General features: G+C 36.4%; 1 protein-coding gene and 1 pseudogene across 1 annotated transcript; both read left to right on the forward strand.

Annotated features, from left to right (window-relative positions):
• The first annotated feature begins 206 nt into the window (after positions 1-206).
• On the forward strand, positions 207-1146 carry LOC114031393 (annotated as a pseudogene).
• Positions 1147-11220: 10074 nt separating this feature from the next.
• LOC114031389 (olfactory receptor 8K1-like) lies at positions 11221-12168 on the forward strand. Its single transcript, XM_027846450.1, has one exon. The coding sequence runs from the start codon at positions 11221-11223 to the stop codon at positions 12166-12168; it is 948 nt and encodes a 315-aa protein (XP_027702251.1).
• The last annotated feature ends 4073 nt before the right edge of the window (positions 12169-16241 follow it).

Raw genomic sequence — 16241 nt, forward strand, 5'->3', positions numbered from 1 at the left:
TTAAATATAAAAGTGTGATCACTTTCTTCTTCGTGACAGGATTTTAAGATATTAGGTGATATGATAATAACAATGTATTATGATTTGGTGGGAAAGTTCTTATTTTATCTTATCTAAGACTTTTCTTCTCACTAACTTCCTAATTGACTAAGCAAGCAGTACTCAAAGGAGATTTCTCCCCTCTCTTCCCAGATTATCTTCCTTGGATGGAAGAAATGATCAAGGTGAATGAAACCCCAGGGAGCCAGGTGACTGAATTCATTCTCGAGGGCATCACAAACCGTCCTGAGCTGCAGGGGCCCCTCTTTGTAGTGTTTTTCCTCAACTACATGGCTACATCTGTGGGGAATCTAGGTCTGATCATCCTAACCAGTATTGATTCCCACCTTCAAACCCCCATGTACTTTTTTCTCAGGCATCTTGCATTTGTTGATCTCGGTTATTCCACAGCTGTTGGTCCAAAAATGCTGGTCAGTTTCATAGTTGAGAAAAACACCATTTACTTCAATGGTTGTGCAACACAGCAATTTTTCTTTGGGATATTTATTGTCAGTGAACTTTTTATTCTGTCAGCCATGGCCTATGACCGCTATGTGGCTATCTGTAAGCCCCTTCTCTACATGGTCATCATGTCAGACATGGTATGTTGGATGTTGGTGTTTATTCCATACCTCTGTAGGACCATGGTATCCTTGTTGGTCACATTAAAACTTTTAAAATCATCTTTTTGTAAATCAAATATATTAAGACATTTCTACTGTGACTCTATTGTCCATTGTATGTTCAGACACAAGAGAAATTGAATTAATCATTATGATCTTTGCTGCATTTAGTTTGGTTTCTTTCCTCATGATCATCCTTATTTCTTACATGTTCATACTTGTGGCCATTCTCAGGATAAATTCTTCAGGGGGCAGACACAAAGCCTTCTCCACCTGTGGCTCTCACCTCACAGGGGTAGTTATATTCTATGGGACACTTGTCTTCATGTACCTTCAGCCCCATTCTAGTCACTCCTTTGAGACAGACAAGATGGCCTCTGTGTTTTATACCCTGATCATTCCCATGCTCAACCCATTGATCTACAGCTTGAGGAACAAAGAGGTGAAAGGCACATTGAAAAGAGTCTTTCAAAAATTAATATAAGCATTCTATTTTATGACCAAGGAAGTGTTTGATTCTAATGTATTATTAGAATCAAGTAAAATTCCACCTAATATCTTAGTCAACTTCTCAATTCTCTCTTTTTGTGTAAAAACATCACTTCCAATACACAAAAAGAGAATGATTTTTGGTTGTTTCTATTTAATTGTCAACCTCCAGTGAATCATAATTTTGTGCATCTATGGATTGAAAGGAGCTAAGGGAGGACTTAATAAATACTACCTCTATTAAATTCTGTATTTTATTTACCCCCAAATTGAGCATCCCATTTTTGATTGAAGTTTTCTTGAGTGGAAGAGTCAATCCATTTACAAGCATTGAAAAAATTATCTTGCCATGCTCCTTGTTAGGCATTGGGCAGACAAAGATGAATTAAAAAAAAAAAAGGGTTCTTGTCACAAAGTTATTTGCATTGTACTAAGGGAAACAACATGTCGACAAGAGTTTTCTTACCTACCACAATTGCCGTCCTACTCACAAATTTCTCTAATTGGTGAGAAGTTTATCCTTACCATAACTTCTGTTTGCCCTCCCTAAACTCCATCCGTTGCTTCTGGTCACCTCTGTAACCAACAAGAATAAGTCTATTCCCTCTTCTTTGTGGCAATCATCCAATGTATGAGGAAATCTCCAATCCCTTCTGTTACCTTCAGACCCAAATCTTCCATTCTTCTTCTGGAATGCAAAGAACAATGGCTTATCAAGGATGTCCCAAAAGTTTCAATGCACTTTTAAGTTACTAAAGCTTAAAATGAACTAAAATTTTCAAGATGCTCTCTACCTGTGTTAAAATACCAAATCTTTTACCTATGTCCTGTGGTATTCCGGGCAAAAAGTTCATCTTCTCTAGCTCTTACTTACTGTCAAATGCTCCGACTTTATAAGATAAATTTTAAGACCCATTTAATTTCAAAATCTATGATGCCATGAACCTATTCTTTATGGTAACAAAATAGCATCTTAAACCACGCCTCACAAGCCATGTACTCTTCTTTATTCAATATTGAGGTTGCCTCCCTATGTTCTCCCTGTAGTTTATCAATGTCCACCCTGAACTCTATTATTAAAAATTGAATTCCTTAGTTAATATATAATATTCATATCAGAATTGTTGTTGTTGTTGTTGTTCAGTCCTTTTTTCAGTCGTGTCTGACTCTTCATGACTCCATTTGCGATTTTCTTGGCAAAGATACTGCAGTGGTTTGCCCTTTCCTTTTTCAGCTCATTCTATAGATGAGAAAACTGAGGCAAGCAGGCCTGTCCTGCCCAGGATCACACAGCTTGTAAATATATGAGTCCAATTTTGAACTCAGGAAGATGAGTCTTCCTGACTCTAGATGTGGCACTCTGTACACTGCACGACCTAGGTGTTCCAGCTTAGATGATCTGAGAGGTCACTTAATTCTAATGCCTTTGATATGGATCCACTAGAAACTCCAGGTATTTTTCAGTGTAATGCCTTGTTGTTTGTGAGAACAGACTCCAAAATCTGAAATTGGTTTAGAAACAAATTTATTTCATTTTTCAGTAGGGGAAAATCAGTAGGAAATTGTGTCTGGGCTCTGGTTTATATTATATTGAGACAAGATTGGCTTTCCATGAACCACACTTAAGTAATACATAATACAAGGGAATCCAAAATACAAACTTAGATAGATCCATCAAAAGCCCTCCACAAACAAGAGTGTTTTCAATGACTCCAGGTCTAAGGAGGACCCAAAATACCATGTAGCCAAAACCAGCATTTCTAGAGTTACTGTGGTCAGGAGATATTCTTGGTATGAACAACCTTGAATCGAATAAGGTTAAACATTATGATATTTATTTTTCCTGAACAATGTAATGAATGATTTTTTCCACAGCCTAAAAGCCCAAGATTTTCCTAGTGTTCATTTAAGTTTGTTTTTGTTTTTTTGAACCAATTCAAATACATCTTTAAACTGGTCCAAATTGAATTCCTTTATGTTGTTAATCTCATTTTAATGCATGGCAGGCTTAAGAACTGCTAGGAGAAAGTTATTGGTTTGTATGGGGAAAGAGGACTAGAGGCCGGGCATCCCTGGAGATTTTACTGGTTGACTGGGTAAAAAAAATGTTTTTCTTGTTTCTCCTTCTTTCGTGAAGAGGATCATGACATCAGGGAGATGACACCATGACGTGCAAGTGAATTGGATTTAAGTAAGGAAGGGTATGCAAAGTCACCAGCCTCACTTGGTCCTCCATAGACATCTGGATTCAGTGGCAAGATGTAGATCAGGATGACTGGAGATGGCCCTGGAGGCAGTGGGAGACCTTGGCCTTTTTAAGCTAAGGTCTTAGGGAAGAAAGTACCTGGTTGATAGATAGCTTCTTCTAGACTTTTCTCTTCATTCTTCCAATCTCCTCCCAAGGAGGAAGATATGTTGCTCCCTTTTCATCATCATCACAGTCTCTCCTGGAGTTGTCCTGAATGAGAAATGAATTGAGGAAGAATTTTAATGAGGTTCACTGGGGAAGGAACTCTACACACTGACTTCAATAGGAGTATATGAAGGCACTATGTAATTTCCTAGTGATTTGGTGTGAAATGAGTTAAAAATAAATTACTGACAATTGTCTCTTCCTAAACCCTGTGCTTTTGTTCAGGATGAGTGCTGCACCCAAATCTTGCAACACATGATTTCCCTTGTTGTGATTGGAAAACAGAATCTGAACATTCATAATAGTTTCATTACTATAATATATGATAACATGGACTTTATAGCAACCTCAATGATTTTCCAGCTTTATTTTCATATTGGTTTAAAAAAATTAGCTGACAAATCTGTTCCTCACTGGTAACACGTCTCAGTTGTTCTCTGGCCCTATGAGTGAAAAAAGCTACAGAGAATACCCTCTTCCAATGATATGCTTACAGGGGTAAAGGGGTTTTAGGGGAAGTTCTGTTTTGTTTTGCTTTGTGTTAATTCTCTAATGATACTTCTTATATAGATTGCTTCAGAATAGTGGAAAAATATGCTTTCCTTTCACACATGTTAAGATTGCTGTCAGAATTTCAACAAGAATAAATGTGTGGATAATTGCTGACACTCTTATAGAGTCCATAAACATTACCTCATTGAAACTCCACAGGAATGCTCTGGGATAGGTACAATATATATTTTAACACTGTTTTATAGATGAGGAAACTGAGGCTTAAAAACTTTATGTACTTTTATGACCTTATCTATCCCATTAATGTTGGATACAAGATTGAAACCAAATCTTTCTGATTAAAAGTCCAACACTCTGTATTTTATCCCCTATCTTAGAATGCTTGTCAACTCAGAAAAGTCAAATTGCTTAGTATAATCATCTTCATTCTCATCATTAAACACACATTTCACTAACAATTATTCCTATGTTCATCCCATGGAAAGAACTACATGTACAGAAATATCAGGCTCTGTGTCATACCATTTTAAGGTATTTGTAAAAGTCATAGTGAAAGGAAGTGAATATGTTGCTTCTGGGCAGTGTTGGAATCTAAAATCATACAAAAAGAAACCAAAGGTACAAATTTATTTGGAAGTCTATATTAATGGAACAAAAGATCAATACACATTGATTAAGCACCTACTATGTTCCAGTTCCTCTGCTAAATAGTGGGGATGCAAAAAAGGCCAGAGAGAATCTCTGTGCTAAAAGACCTTACAATCTCTTTATGGAGGCAACATGTAAGCAAATATATTCAAGGCAATCTACATACAGAATAAATAGGAAATTGTTGTAGGGAAACACTGGAATTAACGTGATTTAGGAAGGCTTCCTGTGCAAGGTAGGAGTTTGGTTGGGACTTAAAGGAAGTCAGGGAGATCAGTAGGAAAAGAATTAGAAAGAATGTGTCCCAGGTATGGAGGAACATCCAGAGAGACTGCCAGAATTAAAAAATGGAGGTGTTTTGTTTACTTTGTTTGTTTATTTGTTTGATCAGCCATCACTCCAGTGCCATTGGATTACAGAGTACAGAGGAAGGATATTTTTTAAACAGACTAGAAAATTAGCAAGGAAATAGTTTATGTATGGTTTCAGAGTTACTAGATGCAAAATGTTCTGACAAAAGGGAAAACCAGTACAGAAGTAAATATTGGGTCCCAAAATCAATTTGAATGAGTGAAAACATAATTTTAAAATACTCACTCTATATAAATCCCTGGGACACAAATACAAGTAGAAATCAGTCAATACACTCAAGGAGCTCACATACTAACAGGTGGAAGCAATACACGAGGAATGTTTCAGGTATAAGTCAAATGAATAGAGCCTGTGGTCCTTCAGTTGCAGGAAGATTGGAAAATGCATGTTCTGCAATGTCACTTTCATATTTCTTTCTTATGTTGAATCATAGTATTAAGAAGGTTGGTAGCAGATCCAATTCACCTCTGGGGTCAATAGTTGTGACTTAAAACCTACGGAAGTTAATTCCAGGTTAGGTCTCCAACGGCCTTTCTTCTTGGAATGATGGCAGCAAGGGATGGTCTAGAAACTTCATCGGGTCTTAGGGATTACTGTCATTACAAGTGCTTTTCTCTTTTCACAAACATTATAGGAAAGTGGTTATGGAAGTATGCTCATAGGGATAAGAAATGTTGACCTATTATCCACAATGATTGACCTGCTCAATGATAGCTTTAGGTATTGGGCTTGAAGTAGAGCTTGTTGTCCGTGTACTGGATTAGAAAATTAGACTAAACACACATGTATATATCCACATATGTATATACACATTCATACATGTACACATATCTAGACATGTACATATTGTGGGGAGATAAATGTATCATTGTGTGTATATATAGAGAAATATAGATAGACATGTAGACATATAGAGTTACACACACACTCAAACCATCTTCTCAACCAGCAGCCAGCCTAGATCTTCCAGTGTGGTACTGAGCTGAACGTATTTTCTGACCTTCTGACTCAGCCATGCCCTTGAAGTTGTGACCTTAGTCATGACATCTCTGACTTGGTCAGAATGTATTAAAAGAAAATCTCTACCATTCCCAGGGCACATATGTTGGAGGTATTCTCACTATATTTATGATTTGGGAATCTTATAAAATACATGTTTCCTACCGATCAAACAGTAATAGTTATGGTCAAGTACTGAGATGTAAATCCAGACTAAAGTGATTCCATAATATCGAATACTAGGTGAATGTGAGTTACATATGGATTGAGGATAGGATTCTGACTTAATTGTCATATAACATCTGAATAATGAGAAAAATGTCTTCTAACCTGTTATTAGGGTCTTTTAATAATAATCATACCTATGGGCTCCATGAATCCTTAGAAGTATATTAATGTAGGACCCTCTTTGTAGAGGATACCATAGCTCTTCATAGTGGAAACAGCATTCTCCTCAAAATCCCACAGATAGGTAATGACTCTGAGAGCTCTGGAGTGTGCAGTGAAAGCAGGAAGAAAATACATGAGCAAATGAGAGTTTAAAAATCATAGCTCATGTAGGAGAACATATTCTATGTTGATGAGGAGCCCAAGTTATTATTTCAAATGTTGGAACTAAATCTTAAGTAAGGAGCAATTATCCTGGCTGAAGGAGATGCAGTAGACAAGATACTGTGCAGTGTTCCCTTCTTTCAGTGGATTTCCTGAAGATCAGTATGATGATACATCACTGAGTGATAACTGGAAAAATATGAATGGGGAAGTAAGTAAATCTGATCCTGTGATCCTCAGCAGAAAAGGGACAGACACACAAACTTGAGAGGGCAATATTTGTCATTGGATGAGGTACATCCCAGAGATGGAAATGTCAGCATTGTCCAGAGTCTAACCACATCAAGATGGTATCATATGAATACCTCACATATAGATCTATAACAAAACCCAATGTTAGGCAGAAAGATATCAAGGATAGCATTATAGCTGTGTATTTGAAAAGAACTGATGATCTAAAATCAAAGTTCAATGGGAAATGCATACTTGAAAATTAACACCTTCTCAATACCTTTAAAATAGTAAAAAGGAGAAAAGTTTATACATAGGTATTATTCAAATCTTAACCAATTATAAATCCAGTAAATAGATAGCACAAAAAGATTTCTAGCCAAGGGTACACTTTATTTGCTAAAATGGACATCAGTAGTGTCCTGAGGTCAAGTTGGTTTTAGAGGAGAATGGTATATTTGAGGAACTAAGGCTTTTTCGATTAGCCACATTTTATATCCAGGACTCACTCCATTGTTTGAATAGATTGACTCCTCCACTGATTGTATCTGTATATGAGGTTGGGGGAAGAAGTGGAATATAGGTAAGAATGCAAGTATGAAGAAGAGAAAGTAGCACATGACTGATCACTAAATATTTCAGAAGAAAAAGCATCACAATACTTATTAAAGAATACAAAAGTAGATCATTAGAAAATTTGACAAAGTAAAGAATCATAAAGAATTGAGTTTGATAGCTCAGTGTTCAATAAAGGTAATAATATACATTATTTGGTGAAGAATATTTTTTAACAAAAAAGCTAGGAGCATTGCAAAGTTGTTTAGCAGAAATTAGAGGGAGCTAAATATGCCATACAGGGGCAGCTAGGTGACACAGTAGATAGAGCACCAACCCTAAACTCAGGGAGATCTGAATTCAAATCAAGCCTGAGATATTTACTATGTTACTGTGGTCAAGTCATTTAACCTTTGCCTCAGTTTCCTTCAGTATAAAAAGGAGATAATTATAACTTTTTCCTCCCCACATTGTTGTGAGGATCAAAAGAGATAATATAGGATACCACTCAGAAGAGTGGCAGGGACACAGTGAACTGTGTTTAAATGTTATTTCTTACCGTCATAATAATTTTATTACCATAATTATCTTATTACATATCCCATAATAAATACAAAATGGATTAATGACCTAAACAGTTAAAGGAACATCATGAAACAAGAACAGAAGATCAGGTTTTTACCATAAGAATATTTGACAACAGAGCGATTAATAGGCATTGTGAAAGGAAGGACTCTGTGATCCATGCTCTCATAGGCACTGGGCATACAAAACAATAATAAACAAATGAATAAATGAAATTTACATCTCTCTAAACTTGTACTTTAGTCTAGACAGTCATAATGCTAAGGCCAGCCTTCTATCTGTGATGTAGCAATCATTGCATATTGTCTTTCATTCCCACTCATGGATGCTTAACAGCTGTTATAGAGAGAGCATACTTCCCCCCCGCCACCGGCCAAAGATACTGCATGGTGCTTGGATAGGAATCCAACAAGAATGGATTATCTGGACTTATCCAGTCAATACATGTGGATGATGATGATATTACTAGACATCATATATTAATTCAAAAAGTTTGCATTAGGCATTAATAAGTCTCCTTCATATTCATAGTTAAAATACTTTACTGACTCGACAAAGAAAAAATAGAGAATCCCCAAAGGAGTCGATTGCCATTAAAGTTATAGGCTCATTTTTTTGACATTTTTTTGTTCCATGTTTAAAACTACACAATAGGATTTGTAGAAGGGTGAATTTTGTAAATGGGTAGTTTTTGAAAATGCTTGCAGGCAATAAGAAACAATTATTCGTTAAATGTCTTCTCTATATCAGTCACTGTTGTAACCACGTTACACATGATATTTGATTTGAACTTCATAATATTCTTACTAGGAAGTGTTATTATGATCTCCATTTTAAAATTTAAGAAGGTGGGGTAAAGAGACATTAAATGTCTCTTTCCCAGGCTGACACTGAAATGGGTCTGAAGTCACATTTGAAAACAGGTTTCCTCACTCCAGACCTAGGGAGAGATTTCCTCTTCCACTTAGATGGCTGATAACATTTTCATTTGATCCTCACAAAAATCCTAGCAGATAGGTGCTATTATTCGTCCTACTTTAAAAGAAAGAAAAATAGACAGAAACAGGTTGTTACTTACAATTGGTCACACAGTTACTCTATGAAGACAGATCTGAAAACAGTTCTTCTTAACTGTATACTTGTTCTACCGAATGTACTACTTAACTCCTTCTGAAAGATTTCTGTAAGATTCTAAGGGCAGCTAGGAGGTGCAATGGATAGATTGTCAGGTCTGGAATCAGGAAGATTGATTTTCCTTAGGGCCAATCTGGCCTGAGACACTAGCTGTATGACCCTAGACAAGCCGCTTCACCCTGTTTGCCTCAGTTTCACATCTGTAAACTGAACTGGAAAAGGAAAAGGCAAACCATTTCAGTTTCTTTGCCAAGAAAACTCCAAATGGGGTCACAAAGAGAATAACATGACAGAAACTACTGAACAAATTATTCTAAAGGCAACCTAGCCTGTTCACAAATTTGTGCTTATTTCTGGGTCCAGCACTGGGCCTAATGTACCATATTTCCCAATATGCTTCCAAAAAGGCAGGCTCTTCATCTTGCACTTTCAACTTTATGTTCTCTTCTAGCCACTAGATTTTCTTTCTTTTCAGGCCTTTGATGTGTGAAGGAACAAAATAAATTGTTCTGATTGGCTACAGACTTCTCCCAGAAATTTCTGCAATGTCCTTAAGCTTGATACAACCAGCACAATACCTACCACAATCAAGAGTTTGGCAATAGTTGCTATTTAATAGGTGTTTCATGGAATTAGTTAATTCTTTTTTTTATTTTTATACATTAGAGACAACAGATCTCACTAATTTCTTTGACATGATAATTATGAAATTCATTAACGTTCTCCAGTACTTCAGGGACGTGGCCTCATTGGAAATGAGAAACATATAAATTCTCCCTCAAGCAGCTGGCAGTAGTAAAAATATGAAGAAGTCACAGAAGATTCTAAATTCCAGGTAAACAGGTAACATCTTTGCTGCTTTGTCATCTAAGTAGAGCAAGTGTCAAAAAATCCAATGGGGTCCAAGCAGTCCAGTTTCAAAATTCAATCAGTATGCCCACTGGGAGGGTGAATAGAGAAATTTGGGGCCATGTTTACATTCATTAAATTAAGACCCTATGAAATGATTCTAGGAAGGTAACCAGATAACAAGCATAGTTCTGAACAATGACCCGATTATTTTTCTGCAACCAGAGAAATCAAATAGCTTTTATCAGAGAACAGTAATCAATAGCAGTACATGAGAGCCCGATTGTCCTTGATAACTATGCTGTGCAATTGAATACCATCTGTAGAACAACTTTAATTAAAGCAATTGAAAACTTAAAATTTCTGAATTCTCAGAAGGCAGTTAATAACATCAAAATTCCAGTCCTAGATCACATTCATCTTCCAAGAAGCAAAATATTCTACCTTGAGTAAGTTGGCATAGAGGTGATGCTATAGAGAGTTTGGTTATCCATGTTGTGTTCCTTGAGGTCATGTCTTAAATGTTTACTGGAGATGCAGAAAGAAAGAGATATTGGACATTTAACCTCAATGGCTTGTGCCACTGTTATGAAGGAAATTCCATTTATGAACACTGGATATCAATTTTTGGTGATATATAATTATAGAGAGTAGCCTAGACCAGGGCTTCTTCTACTTTTTCCATCATGACCCCTGAAGCACTTCTTAAAATGTGAGTCATTACATAAGATGATGTCTAGGCCCTAGAAAACTATGATGTTACAAGACCAGCACAGGGTCACACATACATGTGTTAAATATTGTTCTTAAACCATAGTTTTCAAGGGCAACTCAATCCCCGTTACACCACAGTGTCTCCATTAGGGATTCTCATATACTATACTCTCCTATAATATCCCATAATGTTTGTTTTCCATGCTGATTAGTTAAAATATTTTTGAAAATGATTGATAATATTGTCTTGTCACATATTTTACTGTTAAAGAATGTCTAAATTAACTCCTAATTTTGAATCATAAAAATGTTATCAGTTTCTTCTTGGTGACAGGATATTGCTGAGATATTGTGTGATGTGATAATAAAAATGTTTTCTGATTTAGTGGGAAAGTTCTTATTTCATCTTATCTAGGACCTTTCTACTCACTAACTTCCTAATTGACCAAGCAAGCAGTGCTCAAGGGAGGTTTCTTCTCTTTCTTCTCAGATTATCTTCCTTGGATGGAAGAAATGATCAAGTTGAATGAAACCACAGGAAGCCAGGTGACGGAATTCATTCTGATGGGCATCACAAACCGTCCTGAGCTTCAGGGGCCCCTCTTTGTAGTGTTTTTCCTCAACTATATGGCCACAGCTGTGGGGAATCTAGGTCTGATCATCCTAACCAGTATTGATTCCCACCTTCAAACCCCCATGTACTTTTTTCTCAGGCATCTTGCATTTGTTGATTTTGGTTATTCCACAGCTGTTGGTCCAAAAATGCTGGTCAGTTTCATAGTTGAAAAAAACACCATTTCCTTTAATGGTTGTGCAACACAGCTATTTTTCTTTGGGATATTTATTGCCAGTGAACTTTTTATTCTGTCAGCTATGGCCTATGACTGCTATGTGGCTATCTGTAAGCCCCTCCTCTATATGGTCATCATGTCAGACAGAGTATGTTGGATCTTGGTGGCTATTTCATACCTCTATAGCACCATAGCATCCCTATTGATCACAATAAATCTTTTAAAATCATCTTTTTGTAAATCAAATATATTAAAGCATTTCTACTGTGACAGTCTCCCTCTATTGTCCATTGTATGCTCAGACACAAGAGAAATTGAATTAATTATTATGACCTTTGCTTCATTTAGTTTGGTTTCTTCCCTCATGATCCTTCTTGTTTCTTACATGTTCATACTTGTGGCCATTCTCAGGATAAACTCTTCAGGGGGCAGACACAAAGTCTTCTCCACCTGTGGCTCTCACCTCACAGGGGTAGTTATATTCTATGGGACACTTGTCTTCATGTACCTGCAGCCCCATTCTAGCCATTCCTTTGAGACAGACAAGATGGCCTCTGTGTTTTATACACTGATCATCCCCATGCTCAACCCATTGATCTATAGTTTGAGGAACAAAGAGGTGAAAGGTGCAGTGAAAAGAGCCTTTCAAAAATTGATATAAGCATTCTATTTTATGACCAAGGTAGTGTTTGATTCTTATTTATTATTATAAGTAAGTAAACTTCTGCTTGATATCTCAGTCAACTTCTCAATTCTCTCTTTTTGAGTAAAAACATCTCTCCCAATACACAATAAGGGAATGATTTTTATTTGTTTCTATTTAATTGTCAACCTCCAGTGAATTATAATTTTGTGCATCTATGTATTGAAAGCAGCTAAGGGAGAACTTAATAAATATTACTTTTATTAAATTCTATATTTTATTTACCCCCAAATTGAGCACCTCATTTTTGGTTGAAGTTTTCTTGAGTGAAAGAATCAATCCATTTACATGCATTTAAAAGTTCTCTGGCCATGCCCTGTGCTAGGCATTGGGCAGACAAAGATGAATTTAAAAAAAAATAGGTCTTATCATCAAGTTATTTGAATTTTACTAAGGTATATAACATGTTCACAGGAGTTTTCCTACTAACCATAATTGCCACCCAACTCACAAGTTTCTGTAATTGTTGAGAAGTTTATCCTTACTACAACTTCCCTTTGATCTCCCTAACTTTCATCCATTGCTTCTGGTCACCTCTGTAACCAAAAAAAAAATAAATAAATAAGTTTATTCCCTCTTCTTTGTGGCAATCATTCCAATACAGAAAGAAAGCTCCCATCTCTTCTGCTACCTTCAGATCCAATTCTTCCATTCTTCTTCTGGAATGGAAAGAACAATAGCTTACAGATGGTGTTCCAAAAATTTCAGCGCACTTTTAAGTTTCTAAAGCTTAAAATGAACTAAAACTTTCAGGATGTTCTCTATTGTGATGGTACCTGTGTTCAAATACCAAATCTGTTACCTATGTCCTGTGGGTTCTGGGTAATAAGTTCATCTTCTCTGGCTCTTACTTATTGTCAAATGTTCAGATTTTATAAGATAAATTTTAAGGCCCATTGAGTTTCAAAATCTATGATGCCATGAACCTATTCTTTATGGTAACAAAATAGCATCTTAAACCACGCCTCACAAGCCATGTATTCATCTTTATTCAATATTGAGGTTGCTTCCCTATGTTCTCCCTGTAAGTTTATCAATGTCCATCCTGAACTCTATTATTAAAAATTGAATTCCTTAGTTAATATATAATATTCATATCAGAATTGTTGTTGTTGTTGTTCAGTCTTTTTTTTAGTCGTGTCTGACCCTTTATGACCCCATTTGGGATTTTCTTGGTGAAAATACTGCAGTGGTTTGCCCTTTCCTTCCTCAGCTCATTCTACAGATGAGGAAACTAAGGCAAGCAGGGCTGTCCTGCCCAGGGTCACACAGCTTGTAAATATATGAGTCCAATTTTGAACTCAGGAAGATGAGTCTTCCTGACTCTAGATGTGGCACTCTGTACACTGCACGACCTAGGTGTTCCAGCTTAGATGATCTGAGAGGTCACCTAATTCTAATGCCTTTGATTTGAAGGTGGGATCCACTAGAAACTCCAGGTATTTTTCAGTGTAATGCCTTGTGGTTTGTGAGAACAGACTCCAAAATCTGAAATTGGTTTAGAAACAAATTTATTTCATCTTTTGGTAGAGGAAAATCAGTAGGTAAGTGTGGCTCCCTGATATCTGAGCTCTGATCTATATTGTATTGACACAAGCTTGGCTTTCCATGAACCACACTTAAGTAATACATAATACAAGGGAATCCAAAATACAAACTTAGGTTGATCGATCAAAAGCCCTGGGTATGATAACCACAAACAAGAGTGCTTTCAATGGCTCCACGTCTAAGGAGGACCCAAAATACCTTGTAGCCAACATCAGCATTTGTAGAGTTACTGTGTCAAGAGACATTCCTGGTTTGAATAACCTTGAATCACATGAGGTTAAATTAACCATTATGATATTTATTTTTCCTGAACAATGTAATGAATGAATTTCCCCACACTCTAAAAGCCTGAGCTTTTTCTAGTGTTCATTTAAGTTTCTTTTTCTTTTCTTTTTTTTTGAAGCAATTCAAATACATTTTTACACTGGTCCAAATTGAATTTTTTTGTGTTGTTAGTCTTGTTTTAATGTATCACAGTTTAAGAATGGCTAGGAGAAAGTTATTGACTTGTATGGGGAAAGAGGACTAGAGGCCAGGCAACCCTGGAGATTTTACTGGTTGACTGGGTAAAAAAGTTGTTTTTGTTGTTTCTCCTTCTTTCACGAAGAGGATCATGACATCAGGGAGATGACACCATGACATGCAAGTGAATTGGATTCAAGTAAGGAAGGGTATGCAAAGTCACCAGCCTCACTTGGTTCTCCATAGCCATCTGGATTCAGTGGCAAGATGTAAATCTTGATGACTGGAGATGGCCCTGGAGGCAGTGGGAGACCTTGGCCTTTTTAAGCTAAGATATTAGGGAAGAAAGTACCTGGTTGACAGATAGCTTCTTCTAGACTTTTCTCTTCATTCTTCCAATCTCCTCCCAAAGAAGAAGATATGTTGCTCCCTTTTCATCATCATCACAGTCTCTCCTGGAGTTGTCCTCAATGAGAACTGAATTGAGGAAGAATTTTAATGAGGTTCACTGGGGAAGGAACTCCACATACTGACTTCAATAGGAGCATATGAAGGTACTATGTAATTTCCCATTGATTTGTTGTGAAATGTGTTAAAAATAAATTACTGACAATTGTCTCTTCCTAAACCCTGTGCTTTTGTTCAGGATGGGTGCTGCACCCAAATCTTGCAACACATGATTTCCCTTGATGTGATTGGAAAACAGAATCTGAACATTCATAAGAGTTTCATTACTATAATATGTGATAACATGGACTTTATAAGAGCCTTCATGATTTTCCAGCTTTATTTTCATCTCTGTTTAAAAAAAAATAGCTGATAAATCTGTTCCTCACTGGCTACACGTCTCAGTTGTTCTCTGGCCCTATGAGTGAAAACAGCTGCAGAGAATACCCTCTTCCAATGGTATGCTTACAGGGATAAAGGGGTTTTAGGGGAAGTTCTGTTTTGTTTTGCTTTGTGTTAATTCTCTAATGTTTCTTCTTAAACAGATTGTTTCAGTATAGTGGAAAAATGTGCTTTTATTTCACACATGTTATGATTGCTATAAGAATTTCAACAAGAATAAATGTTTGGATAATTGATGACACTCTGATAGAGTTCATGAACATTATCTTATTGAAACTCCACTGGAACCCTCTGAGATTGGTACAATATATATTTTAACACTGTTTTATAGATGAGGAAACTGAAGCTTGAAGAATTCATGTACTTTTATGAGCTTATCTAGCCCATTAATGTTGGATACAAGATTGAAACCAAATTTTCCTGATTACAAGCCCACCACGCTGTATTTAATCTCTTACCTTAGAATGCTTCTCAACTCAGGAAAATCAAATTACTTAGTATAATCATCCTCATTCTCATCAATAAATACACATTTCACTAACAATTATTCCTTTGTTCATACCACAGAAAGAATATACATGTACAGAAATATCAGGCCCTGCATCATACCATTTTAAGTTATTTGTGAAAGTCATAGAGAAAATGTAAGGGAAGTGAATATGTTGCTTCTGAACAGTGTTGGAATCTAAAATCATACAAAAAGAAACCAAAGGTATACATTTATTTGGATGTCTACATTAATGCAACAAAATTTCAATAATCGTTGATTGAGTACCTACTATGTTCCACCCACTCTGCTAAATAGTGGGGATGCAGAAAAGGCCAGAGAGAATTTCTGCACTAAAGGACCTTACAATTTCCTTATGAAGGCAACAGGCAAGCTTATGTATTCAAGGCAATCTACATAGAGAATAAATAGGAAATTGTTATAGAGAAACACTGGAATTAAGGGGATTGAAGAAGGCTTCCTGTGCAAGTTAAGAATTTGGTTAGGACTTAAAGGAAACCAGGCAGATCAGTAGGAAACGAATTAGAGAGAGAGTGTTCCAGGTTTGGAGGAATAGTCAGAGAGACTACCAGAATTAAAACATGAAGGTGTTTTGTTTTGTTTGTTTTTTTGATCAGCCATCACTCCAGTGCCACTGGAGCACAGATGGAGGATATTTTTTAAA

The sequence above is a fragment of the Vombatus ursinus genome, unplaced genomic scaffold, assembly GCF_900497805.2.
Source record: "Vombatus ursinus unplaced genomic scaffold, bare-nosed wombat genome assembly UNPS02015166.1, whole genome shotgun sequence".
NCBI lineage: Eukaryota > Metazoa > Chordata > Mammalia > Diprotodontia > Vombatidae > Vombatus > Vombatus ursinus.

Excerpts from the sequence above, each read along its gene's own strand:
- LOC114031389 (XM_027846450.1), top strand. The coding sequence starts at position 11,221 with ATGGAAGAAATGATCAAGTTGAATGAAACCACAGGAAGCCAGGTGACG.